The sequence below is a fragment of the Clarias gariepinus genome, chromosome 10 (genome assembly GCF_024256425.1).
Source record: "Clarias gariepinus isolate MV-2021 ecotype Netherlands chromosome 10, CGAR_prim_01v2, whole genome shotgun sequence".
In the NCBI taxonomy this organism is placed as follows: Eukaryota; Metazoa; Chordata; class Actinopteri; order Siluriformes; family Clariidae; genus Clarias; species Clarias gariepinus.
Window position 1 is genome coordinate 4,599,360 of NC_071109.1, and position 16,033 is coordinate 4,615,392.

At 37.6% G+C, this 16,033-nt stretch overlaps 1 protein-coding gene and 1 gene segment (V, D, J or C); both read right to left on the reverse strand.

Annotated features, from left to right (window-relative positions):
- Positions 1-2,452: 2,452 nt before the first annotated feature.
- On the reverse strand, positions 2,453-3,467 carry LOC128531358 (T cell receptor alpha variable 38-1-like). The segment is given in 3 exon segments: positions 2,453-2,569; positions 2,721-3,065; positions 3,401-3,467. Coding segments are annotated over 3 exon segments (447 nt in total).
- Positions 3,468-8,022: 4,555 nt separating this feature from the next.
- On the reverse strand, positions 8,023-10,604 carry LOC128531357 (uncharacterized). The gene is made up of 6 exons (XM_053505170.1): positions 10,525-10,604; positions 10,054-10,398; positions 9,541-9,876; positions 9,271-9,384; positions 8,528-8,568; positions 8,023-8,278 (listed from the first exon to the last, which is right to left on the reverse strand). The coding sequence occupies exons 1-6, from the start codon at positions 10,568-10,570 to the stop codon at positions 8,162-8,164; spliced, it is 999 nt and encodes a 332-aa protein (XP_053361145.1). The 5' UTR covers positions 10,571-10,604; the 3' UTR covers positions 8,023-8,161.
- Positions 10,605-16,033: the final 5,429 nt, after the last annotated feature.

The following is a 16,033-nucleotide window of genomic DNA, read 5'->3' on the forward strand; positions in this document are numbered from 1 at the left end:
TTAAAATTGTTACCATTATGTAGGAATGAACATTAGATCTCATCATTTAAAATTGTCTTGTCTTTTACAGAATCCTGTTATAATCTGACTGCTCTCCATAGTAACACCTGTTTCTGCTGTCACATTCTTTTTTCCTACAAGGGACATTCAAGTCAAACCAGGACTTGTGATGAAATTTCTTGAGAATGAAGGCACAGAACTGATGACATTTACAAAAGATTTCAAGACACAGTACAGTAATTAGACTTTTACTAAGACTCTAAAAAAACAAACATTTGAATGGTACAAACGCATTAAAGAAGGCTGGTAAGAAGGTAAATGATCCCGGCCGGGTGGCTCAGAGCACTGCAGTAGTTCCCGTGAACATTCAGCGAGTATTTCTTTATTTATTTTATGTACAAAAAATAATCACAAAGTGGTGGTGTTACACCTCTATAGCGCACAGAGTAACATGCTAGCCAAAAGACATGTTTACATGATATGGAGAAAGGTTTTCTGCTTAAATCTGGTAATCTCTAAATGCAACTAAAAAAACTAGTGTGTATAATATTGGTTTTATTCTCATAATACCTCTGTAATATTTCAGGCTTTGGCTTACAGTATTTGGGGAAAAAGATTTTTGTATTAATTCACTATAGAATTCACCCGATTTCCAAGCAGGCTAAGCATAACAAGAATGAGAGAAATTGACATTTTTTTTATATAAAAAAAAAAAAAAAAAAAAAAAATGATACCCTACTTATGATTTAAGACAGAGGAGAGTAAATGACATCAGAATAGATATTATCATGAGCTTGATCTCTCTTTCCTTTTCTTTTATTGAAGTGCAAAGCTGCAAAATTCAGTTCAACACCACCAGGGATCTGTGGAAATACATATGAAAGATTGATTTGCAATGAATTAGCCATATTTAAACTGTAATTTGGACAGAAAATGTCAAGATATATATTTGTTTTATTTTATAAGATATAGACTACTATTATTGACTGACCTTAAAACTGCACAAAGTTTATGAGGGGTTTGCATATCATTAGTTACTTTAAAATAAAATAAATCAAACTCCAATAATAATAATAATAATAATAATAATAATAATAATAATACAGTAGGTGGAGCCTCAGCATTAGTGACCTGATTTGGAGCTCTCTTTACCAGAGAATCTTGGGGTCTCCCTTTAAAAAAAAAAAAAAAATTAATGTCTGATTTATTAAAAATTAAATCTAATGCAATTCATATATTCCTTTTTAATGTGGAATCAGTGGGATAATAAAACCACCGAGTAATGGGATATCAACTTTTGAAAATTGTTTACAGCATACTCATAATTGATACACATATGGTGGCCATGAAAATCTCTGAAATAAATTAATAAATGAATAAATAAATAATTGCTTTAGGTTTACAGTCAACATTTATTTATTTACTATTAATAGTTCAAACCCTAATATAATTAACTAATTTGTTTACCTATGACGAATTTTTATAAATTTTCTGGATTTCTTTAAATAATAAAAAAAAAACAAAGCCAATTCAATGAACATAATTTACTATATGAATCAATATGCAGTAAATATGCATACGTAATGCAATGCTCATGCATATTATATATTATATAATGCAAATATTATTTATCATGTATAAAAATACATGGAAATAAAATCAATACATACTATTCTCCTTTTTCAGTGTTTGGCCTTTAAAAAAATTTAAAGCAATTATGAGATTTTTAAAATCGTGAGATTCATGAAAAGTTTTATATGCAAAGGGGCGAATGTATTAGTGTTTTTGCCTATATATAGTAAATAGCTAAATGTTGCCTATGAATTAAACATTTTAAATAAACAACATAAAGACTCACCACTGCAATATTCACATTTTCTCCCTTTACAGCTTAAAACATGAACAAAGATCACAAACATACACACTCCCAAAGCTACTGTGAGAAAGATCACTACAGAATCCAAGGATTTTTCTGTAGCAAACACACACACACACACACACGCACACACACACACACACACACACACACACACACACACACACACACACACACACACAATACATCATGTACTGTATATACATAATAAACATTTAAAATAGTTATACTGCCTTGTGATTATAATGATTGCAATTAATTGCTTTAATTACTATACACATGCTTACATAAAAAAAACAGATAAGCAAGAATTTACTTTAAAAAATGTATTCATGCATAAATAAATACCCTGAGTAACTAAGTGCATTCTTACCTAGTTGTACTCGTGTCCCGTTCCCAAAAATGATCTTCCCACACGTGGCCACAGCGCAGTAGTAAGTCCCAGTATCATTGAGGCTGAGGATGTTCTTGGAGAAGTTGTACACACAGGTGTGTGTAGAAGAGCCGCTCTCACACTGATGGCTGCTGTTGTGATGAGTGTAAATGATTTGAGGATGGGATTGTGGTGGAGCAGCTCTGAACCAGAGCACTTGGAGTTCTGCTGCTCTGCTCTCAGAGAGAACCGAGCACTGCAGAGTCACTGACGCTCCAACACACTGCTCTGTGATACTGACACTTTTACATCTTCATCACCTGTTCAGTGTAATACAAAGAGAGTAAGAGCTACCTAACTAATTTTCAATGCCAGATGATGCATTGGATGGACATAAGAATGGAATATGCACCTTAAAACAGAATAATATTATAAAAATTAAAAACTAGACTTGCATATAAAAATTCTCACCCGTTACTGCTAAAAACGTTCCATTTCCAAAATGTGTTAAAAAATCTCTAAATCCACAGTAATACATGGCTTCATCTGATGGATGGACATTAGATATTTTTAAATGGCAGCTCTTTGTTTCTTTTTTGATGCTGAATTTTGGTGGCTTAAACTCATCTTCGTATTCGGGTTCACCTAAAACTGTAACCATTACACAAGGCCTGTGTCCTACTTTTTGCTTGTACCAAATGATCGCATCAGTGTTCTGCTCTCCCAGTTGAAAGCAGTGCAGAGTCACGCTATCCCCAACAGCAGCAGTGATCACAGGGTTTGGTTGATTTACACCCTTTGTCTGTATAGAGTCCACTGTTAGGAGAAAAAGCAGAAAACATAAACAAATGTAGCCTAAAATTGTTCCTCTTATAATGCATTTAGACATACATATATTTTAGGGTGATAATAACATGTTGTATTTCTTTAAATAAGTCCCTGATATTAATCTTGAGTAAAATGTTTCAATAGTGTTTAAAAATGTTTTCTTTCAAGCAAGAAATTATAACTTAATCCATTTGCAGTTCAATATATAATATTTTAAGATCATAAGATAATTTTTCAAACAGTTAATTCTTCAGCTTTCACAATTATGCTTATTAAAGCAACATTTATGTCCTTAGAAAAAAAAAAAAACATTCCTAACTTACCAATTTTATCACAAAGCAACGCTGTAATCCACATCAGTGTCAACATCCTGAGTCCGGTGTGTGTACAGCATGCGTCCTCTTACTACACTGTCAGATTGTCAAACTGAGCACATCTCACTTTGTGCAAGACGGGAAACTATGACATCACATACCACATCAAATCTAAACTAGCATAATGGCAGCAGAAGATACCTGGATGTACTGTAGACCCTCATCACATTTTCTGAACCCTGCTTAAATAAGGGGAATTTAGCTAAGGCCATTTTTTTCTTTTCTTTAATTGTTTTTTTAAGAGTAAGAATTCAAATATTATAAAAGGACCCAAATAGTATTGTATTAGTAGGCCATATAAGTAGATACAAGTATGTAACAAGAACTGCATTAATTAATTAATCTAACAAATTTTTATTTGAGGTTAGCATACACAAAATTCATTGGTTGGCCCAATACAAGTAGTTATAACAAAATTAAAAACAAAAAATTAATACATACTTTTGTTTAAGATGGGGTGGAAAATAACAAGAGTTATTCTTGAGCATAACACAAAAGATGCCACCAAAAGTGTTTTGGTGAAAGCTCTTATTATATTTATATGTACTGGATAACTGATTTGTTAGCATGATGTTTAAACACATGTTTAAATTATGTGTAATTGAAGTAATCTTTGAGTCTGCTTCAGGAACATAAAGTTTAAAGCTGTCATCTCATGATTCTTACATACCTAAAATAATTTAGCAATAAAACATTTTCCCACAACTAAGTAAGAGAGAACTCTATTTTATAACATTATTGAACCTACATGGTTAAGATGTGAGATTATGTTATTCAGTATCTCTACTAAACCATTATGCTTCAGATCACTGATAAACAAGAAGGTAAACAGCATGCTGGGAAATTGCATCAGGGATGAATCTACCAACCCCTGGTTGAGCCCTATCATGACAGTACTAAATCCTGATGGGTCAAGTCGGCTTTTTAATGATTTCCGGACATGGTCATAAAACTTTAAACTAAAAAGACCTTCTCACAGGACTTTTATAGGCTGTGAATGACAGCAAGCACATGTTCTTCAATGAACATGGGCTCACACACTTGGTGCGGCATGAAATTAAAACACCATCTGGCGCGATTGTCCATTAAAGGCCGTACAGAACCCCAGAAGTCCATTGTCTTGCCATTGAAGCCAAGGTAAACAGCATGCTGAGAGATGGCATCATGGATGATTCTACCAACCCCATCATGACAATACTAAAGCTTAAAGCTTTGAAGGCTTTGTATTGAATTCCAGAGGCTATACTTAGTGTCTAAGTTCAACGCATACCCCCCTTACATCGCAACTTACCTAGACGATGTGGTCATCCACTTCTGTAGTTGGAAAGAACACTTGTTTCACCTAAAGAAGATCCTGAACAAGCTCAGAAAAGACAGACTTACTGCCAATACGAAGAAATATCACCTAAAGCTGTCCAGGGCATAATACGTGACCAGAGGACAATATTGTACGTGTACTGATTAAACAACCATGTGCTTTCTTAGGGCTTGCTAATTATTATAGATTTATGCCAAATTTCTCCTCTATGGCAGCACCCCTCTCAGCAACACCCAAAGAAGGTGGCCTGGATGTAAGAAGAGGAGAGAGCACTCACACCACTTAAAGCCCACCTCACAAGTTTTCCATTCTCCAGAACCCTGATTTTGACTGCACACAGACACCTCCCTAACTAGGTTCGAAGCAGTTCTGTCCCAAGATTTTGATAGTGAGGAACATTCGTTCAGTTCACGTTCACGTTCAGTCCTGTACATGAGTAGAAAACTTACCAATGAAGAACAAATATGAGAGATGGAGGCCATCAAATAGGCAGTAGAGGAGCTTAAGTAGTCACTTTTTTACTTTGATCACTGACCATGCTCCTCTGCAATGCTGGAAAAGACTAAAGACAATAACCCCCATATAATGCACTGGCCTCTCCAATATAGGAGAGAATATATAAGAGCCAGTGCCTCTTTATAATAGACAGCTCTGCACACAAATCTAAAATGGCAAACCCAGTATGTACTCAGAACCATGGACAGCTCTTCTGTGTACAGGAAAGGTGCAGGGCCTCTATTGTAACTTACCAGGCCTGGATGTCTACCACCTTGCTGTCATCTATGGCCTATAATAGTTCTGTGGGTAGGTCTTTTTGGTTTAAAGTCTCATGACTATCTCCTATGCACACAGACTCTGAGCACTCTGGGAAGCCTTCTCCATGGATAAAGCAGCCTACCAAGGGTCTTCAACAGCGTCCCTATATATGTTCTCGACCCTATGCATACCTTCCATGCTCAGCTCGGTCTGCCAGCGTTGCTAGATTGACCGTGGCTATTGGAGTTCACATCCTGATTGATGTCATTTTACAGACTGCTCAGAGCAGCCCAGCAGGATGTTTTTTTTTTTATTATAGAAATAACAGAGCATTTTTTCTTTGGAGCCTCGTGTCCATGTTTCACTCTGTGTGTGTGTGTCAGTCCAGTCTTTTCTTGTTAAGTAAATGAATGGCACAGTCTGGATGTGAAGGCCTGAATGCTTCTGTACCTTTAGATAGAAGGAGGGCAAAGAGTGATGGTGATAGGTGTGCAATCAGGCACAATGCTGGTGGCTTTGTGGATGCAGTGTGTGGTGTAAATGTCTTTGAAAGAGGGAAGAAAGACCATTTTGACAGCCTTTGATCTTCTCGGCTGTCCTTACTCGCTATAGGGTCTTGTGGTCCAAACCAGACAGTGTTGCAGCTGCTCAGGATGTTCTCAATAGTACCCCTATAGAAGGTGCCCTTAAGCAAAGAAAATATAATTTTCTACATATTAACTGTCAATGTATTAAACAATTTAGTGTTCTGATCTACTGATAAATTAAAAAGATTTTAGAATGTTAATATTCCTTGTAGCTACACTAGATAATACCAACTAATAAATACCAGAAAAAAAGATATTCATATTCAGCAATATATTCACAATATACAGAATAATATATTGTATTAATATATAACAATATATTGAAAAATACATAAGCAATTACTGTTTTTCATATATATCGACATTTTTTTTTACAATATGCTTACACTTACCTAAAGGATTATTAGGAACACTATACTAATACGGTGTTTGACCCCCTTTCTCCTTCACAACTGCCTTAATTTTACGTGGCATTGATTCAACAAGGTGCTGAAAGCATTCTTTAGAAATGTTGGCCCATATTAATAGGATAGCATCTTGCAGTTGATGGAGATTTGTGGGATGCACATCCAGAGCACGAAGCTCCCGTTCCACCACATCCCAAAGATGCTCTATTGGGTTGAGATCTGGTGACTGTGGGGGCCATTTTAGTACAGTGACCTCATTGTCAAACTAATTTGAAATGATTCGAGCTTTGTGACATTGTGCATTATACTGCTGGAAGTAGCCATCAGAGGATGGTCATAAAGGGATGGACATGGTCAGAAACAATGCTCAGGTAGGCTGTGGCATTTAAACGATGCTCAATTGGCACTAAGGGGCCTAAAGTGTGCCAAGAAAACATCCCCTACACCATTACACCACTACCAGCAGTCTGCACAGTGGTAACAAGGCATGATGGATCCATGTTCTCATTCTGTTTATGCCAAATTCTGACTCTACCATTTGAATGTCTCAACAGAAATCAAGACTCATCAGACCAGGCAACATTTTTCCATTTTTTCCAGTCCAATTTTGGTGAGCTTGTGCAAATTGTAGTCTCTTTTTCCTATTTGTAGTGGAGATGAGTGGTACCCGGTGGGGTCTTCCGCTGTTGTAGCCCCAAGGTTGTGCGTGTTGTGGCTTCACAAACGCTTTGCTGCATACCTTGCAGGAGCCGTTGATGTTCATAAGTGAGTGGTCGGTCCGTGTCCTCCTTAAGTTAACAACTATCCCTGTTGTTTTGCAACATTTGGCTGAATCTAAGCAGAACATATAGCTGTATACCCTTGTAAATTCATCCTGCTATTTTTATGAGCACTCAGGTTATTAATAAACATCAGTCACCCAGTTCAATTGTAATCATTAAGCCCCCACCATATTTGATATTTAATATTGCATGCTAATCATGAGCTTTTCTTTTTTTCTCCATATTTTTCTTCTCGCTTTATTCTGCTACAAAGTGATCTCTTTTTATCAGTCCAAAATCTGGCAAAGTTTAATCTGCCCTTTGCTCTTGAGTGTTACCAGTGGTTTGTACTTCGTTTAAAAAGTTATCTCTTTACTGTAGACTATGACAACCAGTAGACACCAGGCCATTTATCTGCTTGGCTAGGCCTGGAGTAAATAAGGAAACAGGCCACAACTAGCAATACAACTGCTTGCCAGCTGTTTGTTCAATTATTTATAAGCCAGATTTATGCCAAACCCAAGAATTAAACCTGAAACTCTTGCCTTTGCTTATATTTTGTGTGTTTGATTTTAGATGGTGTACAGAGAAGAAATGCCCCAAAAAAAATATTCTTCCAAAATGTATGTATCTGAATATAATTTGACCTATAAAGATTTTGTGCTTTCACATGGCTATCTGCAAATACAACTGATACACTTATGTGTATGATAATGTTTTATTCCTTGTAACACATTTAACATTTGAGACCTTGACCTACAATTCTTTAAGTAAAGATCTATCTTAATTTACCATAGAATTAATCTTATTTCTATTCAGATGTAACAAAATATACACAACACAAATGATGTATGTTCAAGGTATTGTATGATATTTATAATTTAAGAAAAAGGAGAGTAAATCACATTAGAATAGACATTATTATGAGCTCGATCTCTCGTTCCTGTCCTTTTATTGAAATGTAAAGCAGCAAAATTCAGCTCAAAACCACCAGAGATCTGTGAAAATAGATATAAAAGATTAATTTACAAGAGATATATAATTGAAGGGGGCGTTAACACATTGCAACATTTAGCATTATTTAAATAGTATAAGATTTTTTTTATAATGTAATTTGAAAAGAATAAAATTAAAGCAAAGTCAGGTAAAATTAAACAAACTTAACTAAGAAATATTATTATTATTATTATTATTATTATTATTATTATTATTATTATAATATTATTATTATGTGCAGCATTAGTAACCTGATTTGGTGATTTCTTTACCGTGGAATCTTCCGTATTCCCTGTAAATGGGAAAAAAGTCATGCTGTAATTTATATATTCTTGCTTAATGTGGACTCACTAGGAGAATAAAATCTTTGGATGCTGGAATATTAAGTTTCTTGAGGATTGTTTATTTCTGGCTTTAGTGTATTTTTACACATATAGTGCCAGAAAATTCGTAAAAACAAAACAAACAAAAGGCGCTTTTTTAAGTTTACAGTAAATATTTATCTGTGTACTGTCTAAATTTCAAACATAATTTATTTCCCTAATTCAGTTACCCAAAACTATACAGGATTTTTAAAGAACTTTCTAGATTTCTTATAATAAAAAAAAAAAAAACAGTGTAATAAACATGAAAAAACATTCACTTAATGCAAGTTAATTAAAGATTTTATGAATCCCATAGTAAAAATCCATGAAAATAAAAATAAAACATGAATTTCTCCTTTTTAAAAAAACAATACATGAATAAAATATATAAATTTTTACTTTTTTTTTATCCCAAAAGAAAAAAAAAATGAAACTGTAATTCAGAATTGTGCACAAAAGAAAAAGTTCAAAAGAGGAAAAGTATTTTTTTGTTTTTTTTTTTACTACACATTTTCATAAAAGGGTTTTAAAATATTTAATTTTAAAAGACTTTAAAAGAGCTGTTCCAAACCACCGCATATGTAAGAATTTGGTCATTTGGAACGTTCACATAAACAACTTGAACTTACCACTGCAATATTCACAGTTTCTCCCTTTACAGCTTACAACATAAACACAGATCACACACATACACACTCCCAAAGCTACTGTGAGAGAGATCACTACAGGATCCAAGGATTTTTCTGTAGCAAACACACACACACACACACACACACACACACATTTTTTTATGAATAAATAATTATACTGCCTTGTCATTGTAATTACAGTTATTATATTATTTGATAGCAATAAACATATATTTTATGTATACTTTTCAGAGGTAAATGTGTTCTTACCCAGTTGTACTCTTGTTCCGTTCCCAAAAATGATCTTCCCACACGCGGCCACAGCGCAGTAGTAAGTCCCAGTATCATTGAGGCTGAGGATGTTCTTGGAGAAGTTGTACACACAGGTGTGTGTAGAAGAGCCGCTCTCACACTGATGGCTGCTGTTGTGATGAGTGTAAATGATTTGAGGATGGGATTGTGGTGGAGCAGCTCTGAACCAGAGCACTTGGAGTTCTGCTGCTCTGCTCTCAGAGAGAACCGAGCACTGCAGAGTCACTGACGCTCCTGCAGGAACCGAGTCCAACACACTGCTCTGTGATACTGACACTTTTACATCTTCATCACCTGTTCAGTGTAATATAGAGAGTGGACGAGTTACTTACAGTAACTGTTTTTCAATGACAGATGATATTATGTATGGAATACAAAGAAAAATAGAATATGCACCTAAAACACAATAAAAAATTTAAAAAATAATAAGCTCATTAAAAACAAAAACATAACTGCATATAAAATCTTCACCTGTCACTGCTAGAAATGTTCCATTTCCAAACCTTGTTAAAAAATCTCGATATCCACAGTGATACATGGCTTCGTCAGATAGTTGCACGTTTGTGATTTTTAAATGGCAGCTCATTTTGTTTTTCTCAATGCTGTATCTTGGTGACTTAAACTCATCTTCATAAGTGGAGACCCTTTGAACTGTGACCATCACACGAAGCCCGTGTCCCATTTTTTGTTTGTACCAAACAATGGCTTCAGTGTTGTCCTCTCCCAGTCGAAGGCAGTGCAGAGTCACGCTATCACCAACACCAGCAGTGATCACCGATTTCGGCTGATATACGCCCTTTGTCTGTGTAGAATCTACTGTTTGGATTAAGAAAAAAAAAAACATGAACAAGTGTACCTTTAATTTATTCCACCCATAATATGTATAGAAATTTACAACGGAGAACTGAGAAAATTTTGTACTTTTTAAAAAGTAAGACTCACCAATTTTATCACAAAGCAACGCTGTAATCCACATCAGTGTCAACATCCTGAGTCTAAAGGTGTGTGTACAGCATGTGTCCTCTTACTACACTGTCAGATGGTTAAACTGAGCACATCTCACTTTGTGCAATAGGGTTACGACGTGAAACTCTGACATCACATACCACATCCAATCTACACTAGCATGATGGCAGCAGAAGAACTGAATGTGGCCACTCAGTACACTTATCTGTACCTTCCTTTAAACATGATTGTAACATGATAACAGGAAATAAATCCTATTATATTAGTTACACATATAAAAGCAGGAGCTATAAATAAGTAAATATAAATATATATTGCAATCCATTTAGATAGATACATTTTTAACTCTGACAAATGTAGATAGATCAAATTTTAAATCAGTTTAGCTTATGCAAAATTTATTGTATGGCCCACATAACTATAACAAGGGTAAAAAGGGTGTGTGTGTGTGTGTGTGTGTGTGTGTGTGTGTGTGTGTGTGTGTGTGTGTATGTTTGTGGGTGTTGGTGTGTGTGTGTGTGTGTGTGTGTGTTTGTGTGAGAGAGAGAGAGAGAGAGAGAGAGATCCGTATTACAGCAACTTACATGTGATCGGAAAACTACAAAAACATTCATTCTTGCCAATTTTATTTACAAACCACCTCTGTAATCAACATCCGTATCGAAACCTAGAGAGTGAACAATATGTGTCCCTGAGGATCTTCCCATTTTTAATATGATCATAGAAGAGGTTGAGTATCAGATAGGGTGATGAGTCTGAAACTAGAAATTGAAGGGATAATGTTCAATGTTGTTAGTGGTTATGCCCTACAGGTAGGATGTGAGTTAGAAGAGAAGGAGAAATTCTGAAATGAGTTAAATGAAGTGATGCAGAGCATCCCCAGTGGTGAGAGAGTGGTGATTGGCGCAGACTTCAATGGACATGTTGGGGAAGGGAACAGAGGTGATGAAAATGTGATGGGCAGGTTTGGTCTTCAGGACAGGAATGTAGAAGAACAGATGGTGGAGGATGGAAATGGCAGTAGTAAATACAAAAAAATAAAAATACATTTCTTCCACAAGAGGCAGGAACATAGGGCAGAGTGTAGCCAGACAACACAGAATAGTGGTGTGTTAAATAACTCTGGTGGTGAGGAAGGTGAAGAGGACAAAGGCAGAGCAGAGGACAAAGTGGTGGAAGCTGAGAAAGGAAGAATGTTGTGAAGTCTTTAGGGAGGAGTTGAGACAGGCTATGGGTGGTCAGGAGGGGCTTTTAGTTGACTGGAAAACTACAGCCAATGTGATCAGGGAGACAGGTAGGAGGGTACTTGGTGTATCATCAGATAAGGGAAAAGTGGACAGAAGACTTGGTGGTGGAATGAGGAAGTCCAGGAGTGTATACAGGGAAAGAGGCTAACTAAGAAGAAGTGGGACACTGAGAGGACTAAAGAGAGTAGACAGGAGTACAGGGAGATGCAGAGTAAGGTGAAGGTAGAGGTGGCAAAAGCCAAACAAAGAGCATATGAGGACTTGTATGCTAGATTGGATAGTAAGGAGGGAGAGGTGGATCTGTACAGGTTGGCAAGGCAGAGAGATAGAGATGGGAAGGATGTTCAGCGATTAGAGTGATTAAAGATAGAGATGGAAATGTACTGACAGATGCCAGGAGGGTAATGGGAAGATGGAAGGAGTACCTTTAGGAGTTGCTGAATGAGAAAATTGAAAGAGAACAAAGAGTAGAAGAGGTGACTGTTGGGGAGCAGGAAGTAGCAAATATTAGTAGAAGTGAGGTGAGAAGGGCGTTGAGGAGGATGAAGAGTGGAAAGGCTGATGACATACCTGTGGAGGTATGGAAGTGCTTAGGAGAGGTGGCAGTAGAGTTTCTAACTAGTTTGTTTAACAAGATCTTGAAGAGTGAGAGGATTCCAGAGGAATGGAGGAGAAGTGTATTGGTGTGGATTTTTAAGAACAAGGAAGATGTGCAGAGCTGTGGCAATTATAGAGGTATAAAGCTAATGGGCCATGCAATAATGCTGTGGGAAAGAGTAGTGAAAGCTAGGTTAAGGGCAGAGGTGAGCATTTGTGAGCAGCAATATGGTTTTATGCCTAGAAAGAGTACATCAGATGCATTATTTGCTTTGAGGATGCTGGTGGAGATGTACAGAGAAGGAAAAAAAAGTTGCATTGTGTCTTTGTAGATTTAGAGAAAGCGTATGACAGGGTGCCGAGAGAGGAGCTGTGGTGTTGTATGAGGAAGTCTGGAGTGGCAGAGAAGTATGTTAGAATGGTGCAGGACATGTATGAGAGCTGTAAGACAGTGGTGAATTGTGCTGTAGGTGTGACAGAAGAGTTCAAGGTGGAGGTGGGTCTGCATCAAGGATCGGCTCTAAACCCCTTTTTGTTTGCTCTGGTGATGGACAGGATGACAGATGAGGTCAGACAGGAGTCTCCATGGACTATGATATTTGCAGATGACATTGTGCTTTGTAGCGAAAGCACAGAACAGGTGGAGGAAAATTTGGAGAGGTGGAGGTATGCTTAAATTCAAATTCAAATTTTATTTGTCACATACACAGTCATACACAGTATGATATGCAGTGAAATGCTTGTACGACCGCCGGTGACCTTAAAGAAGAAAATAAAAACTATATATAAGAAATAAATATTAATAAAAAGAAATGAAATACAAAGAAAAATGAATGTATCTAGTAAAATAAACAAACTGTACAAATAAGGGCATGTAAAAATATCACAAAATATAGAAAAATGGGAATATGAGGGGTAATATATATATATACATTTTGTTAAAATGTTTTAAAGCGGCATTAAAATGTTTTAAAGTGTCAAAGTGGCAGAGTGTCAAAGTGTCATGTGCAATGGCAGATAAACATGTATTGCATAAAGTGACTTATGAAAAGTGGCAGGTGCAATGGCTTCATATATGTAAATATGTATTGCATGAATGTTTCCATGATTGTCCAGTCAGTGTCAATGTTTAAAAGATGTTACTCCTGTGTGGTGGTGTGATTGAGAGACCTTATCGCCTGCGGGAAGAAGTTCCTCCTCAGTCAGAGACGCTGCCGGGCCTTTTTCACCACGGTGTTGATGTGACAGGACCATGACAGGTCCTGCGTGATGTGAACACCGAGGTATCTGAAGCTGTCCACTCTCTCCACTGGGCTCCTGTTGATGATAGGGGTCTGGTAGTTCCTCTCCTGCTTTGTACTGAAGTCCACTATCAGCTCCTTTGTCTTGCTGACGTTCAGGAGGAGATTGTTCCTCTGGCACCAGTTCTCCAGTTTTACAATCTTCTCTAGGTAGACCGACTCATCATTGTTGGTGATCAGGCCCACCACGACAGTGTCGTCAGCAAACTTGATGATGGTGGTGGAGTTGGTAGTGGCCACGCAGTCGTGGGTGTACAAAGAGTACAGCAGGGGGCTCAGAACACAACCCTGGGGGGCTCCAGTGCTGAAAGTGAGTGAGGCTGAGACATGTCCGCCCATCCTTACTGCCTGTGGTCTGCCAGTCAGAAAATTGGAGATCCACTGACACATTGATGAGCTGAGTCCCAGGTGCTCCAGCTTGGTGGTGAGTGTGGAGGGAATTATGGTATTAAATGCAGAGCTGTAGTCGATGAAGAGCATTTTAACATAATTCCCTTTCCTAGTGTCCAGGTGAGTAAGTGATGTGTGAAGGAGATAGGAGATGGCAGTCTGTGGAACGGTTCTGGCGGTATGCAAACTGTAGTGGGGTGAGTGTGTCCGGTAGTGAAGAAATGATGAAGTCTCTGACCAGGCGTTCACCAAGCACTTCATCACTACTGAGGTGAGGGCTACAGGGCGATAATCATTGAGAGAAGCAGGATGAGGTTTCTTCCGAACAGGAACAATGATGGACTCTTTGAAGCATGTGGGGATCACCGACTGAGATAAAGAGATGTTGAATATCTCAGTGAACACGGGTGCTAGCTGGTCTGCGCAGGCTCTGAGAATACGACCTGAGATGCCGTCTGGTCCTGCTGCTTTCCTGGTGTTCACTCTCTTGAAGGCTCTCCTCACGTCGTGCTCGGTGATGATGAACGCGCTTTCGGTGCTGGCAGTGTCTTCCTGTCTGCAGCAGTTAGCGCCGCTAGCATTAGCGCCACTAGCATTAGCATCGCTAGCGTCTTTAGCTGCAGCCTTGAAGCGAGCATAGAAAGTGTTTAGCTCGTCTGCCAGAGTCGCGTCCGCGTTCGTCACACCGGTTGTTGGTGTTTTATAGTCCCTAATTGTCCTTAGTCCCTGCCACAGGCTCCTAGAGTCACTCTGTTAGAGCTGTGACTCTAGTTTCCCCCCGTAGCGCTGCTTCGCCTCTTTCACCGCCTTCTGGGCACTGTATGATGCAGCCTTGTACGGTTCCATGTCCCCCAACGCAAGTCCCGTGTTGTGGGCAGTGGTGCGAGATCTCAAAGCATCACGGATGCGTTCTGATAGTCTTTTTCTCCACGGTATCCATGAACTCATCGTGAAAGTTGTTTATATGAGAGTTAAGTTAAACTAGTGGAAAGAATTTTTGTATATATTTTGTAATTTATAGTTTTTTTAATTTTCTTTATTTTTTCTCATTATCTTATTTTATTAATATTATTTATCACTTGAACACTGGGTGATGGCTTATGCCATAACACTGCCTCCACCATGTTTGGTCTGGACTGTTAAATATTAAAGCTATCCCCTCAAGAGGGTTCTTGATTGGGAAGATGTTGTGAAACCGTTCATCTTGTTTGTTGTTTTTAAGCCTAATGATGGCCTCCTTCACCTGCATAGGACTTCATGTTGAGAGTTCAATTTAACAGCTACCACACATAAATGTAACCCTAGAACCCCCTCCAGCCCCCCCTTGTGCCACACCCATTACAAAATACATGAACATATTTAACACCCCGGTGCAGTGCGCAAATTAAAAACCACAATGCAGGACAGAGGACATAAACAATTTTAACATGTGTGTGATAAAATCATTTTTTGCGTAAAGTTGTAATAAAAGTCCTTCTATAAAGTTATATGCTTAGATTTTTCGCCCAAAACGCTTAAAAATGTCCACCCTGACACTTGTATATTTGATGTTGAGAATTTAAATATTGTTTTGCTGTCTTTATTAAAAAATAAATGGGACCATGCTGATGTTCGAATCTTGAATAAATTTTGATGGGTTTTGATCATTTGATTTAGGTTTGTAATTATCAATTAGTATAAAAGTAACCTTTATAGTTTCTTAACAGTAAAATCCGAATGCTTAGCAATGTAACTTCTATCTCTCTTAGCTCCCAGCTAGTGGGATAAAATGATGCTTTCACAGAATTGCTGAATTTGCTGTGGTTATTCATAATAAAAAAACAACGACAGCCCTTGTGTAGCAAGCATGGTAGTGTAGTGGTTAGCACTGTCGCCTTCAACCTCCAGGATCTGGGTTCGATTCCTGTCTCTGTGTGCATGGAGTTTGTATGTTCTCCCTGTGCTAGGTAG

What these genes read in the sequence shown, in the direction of transcription:
- LOC128531357 (XM_053505170.1), bottom strand. Translation starts at nt 10,570, where the DNA reads ATGTTGACACTGATGTGGATTACAGCGTTGCTTTGTGATAAAATTG. An exon ending in AACATTTCTAGCAGTGACAG is followed by an intron (nt 9,877 to 10,053) that starts GTGAAGATTTTA and finishes TACACTGAACAG; the next exon opens with GTGATGAAGATGTAAAAGTG. An exon ending in AAACTGTGAATATTGCAGTG is followed by an intron (nt 8,569 to 9,270) that starts GTAAGTTCAAGT and finishes TCCCATTTACAG; the next exon opens with GGAATACGGAAGATTCCACG.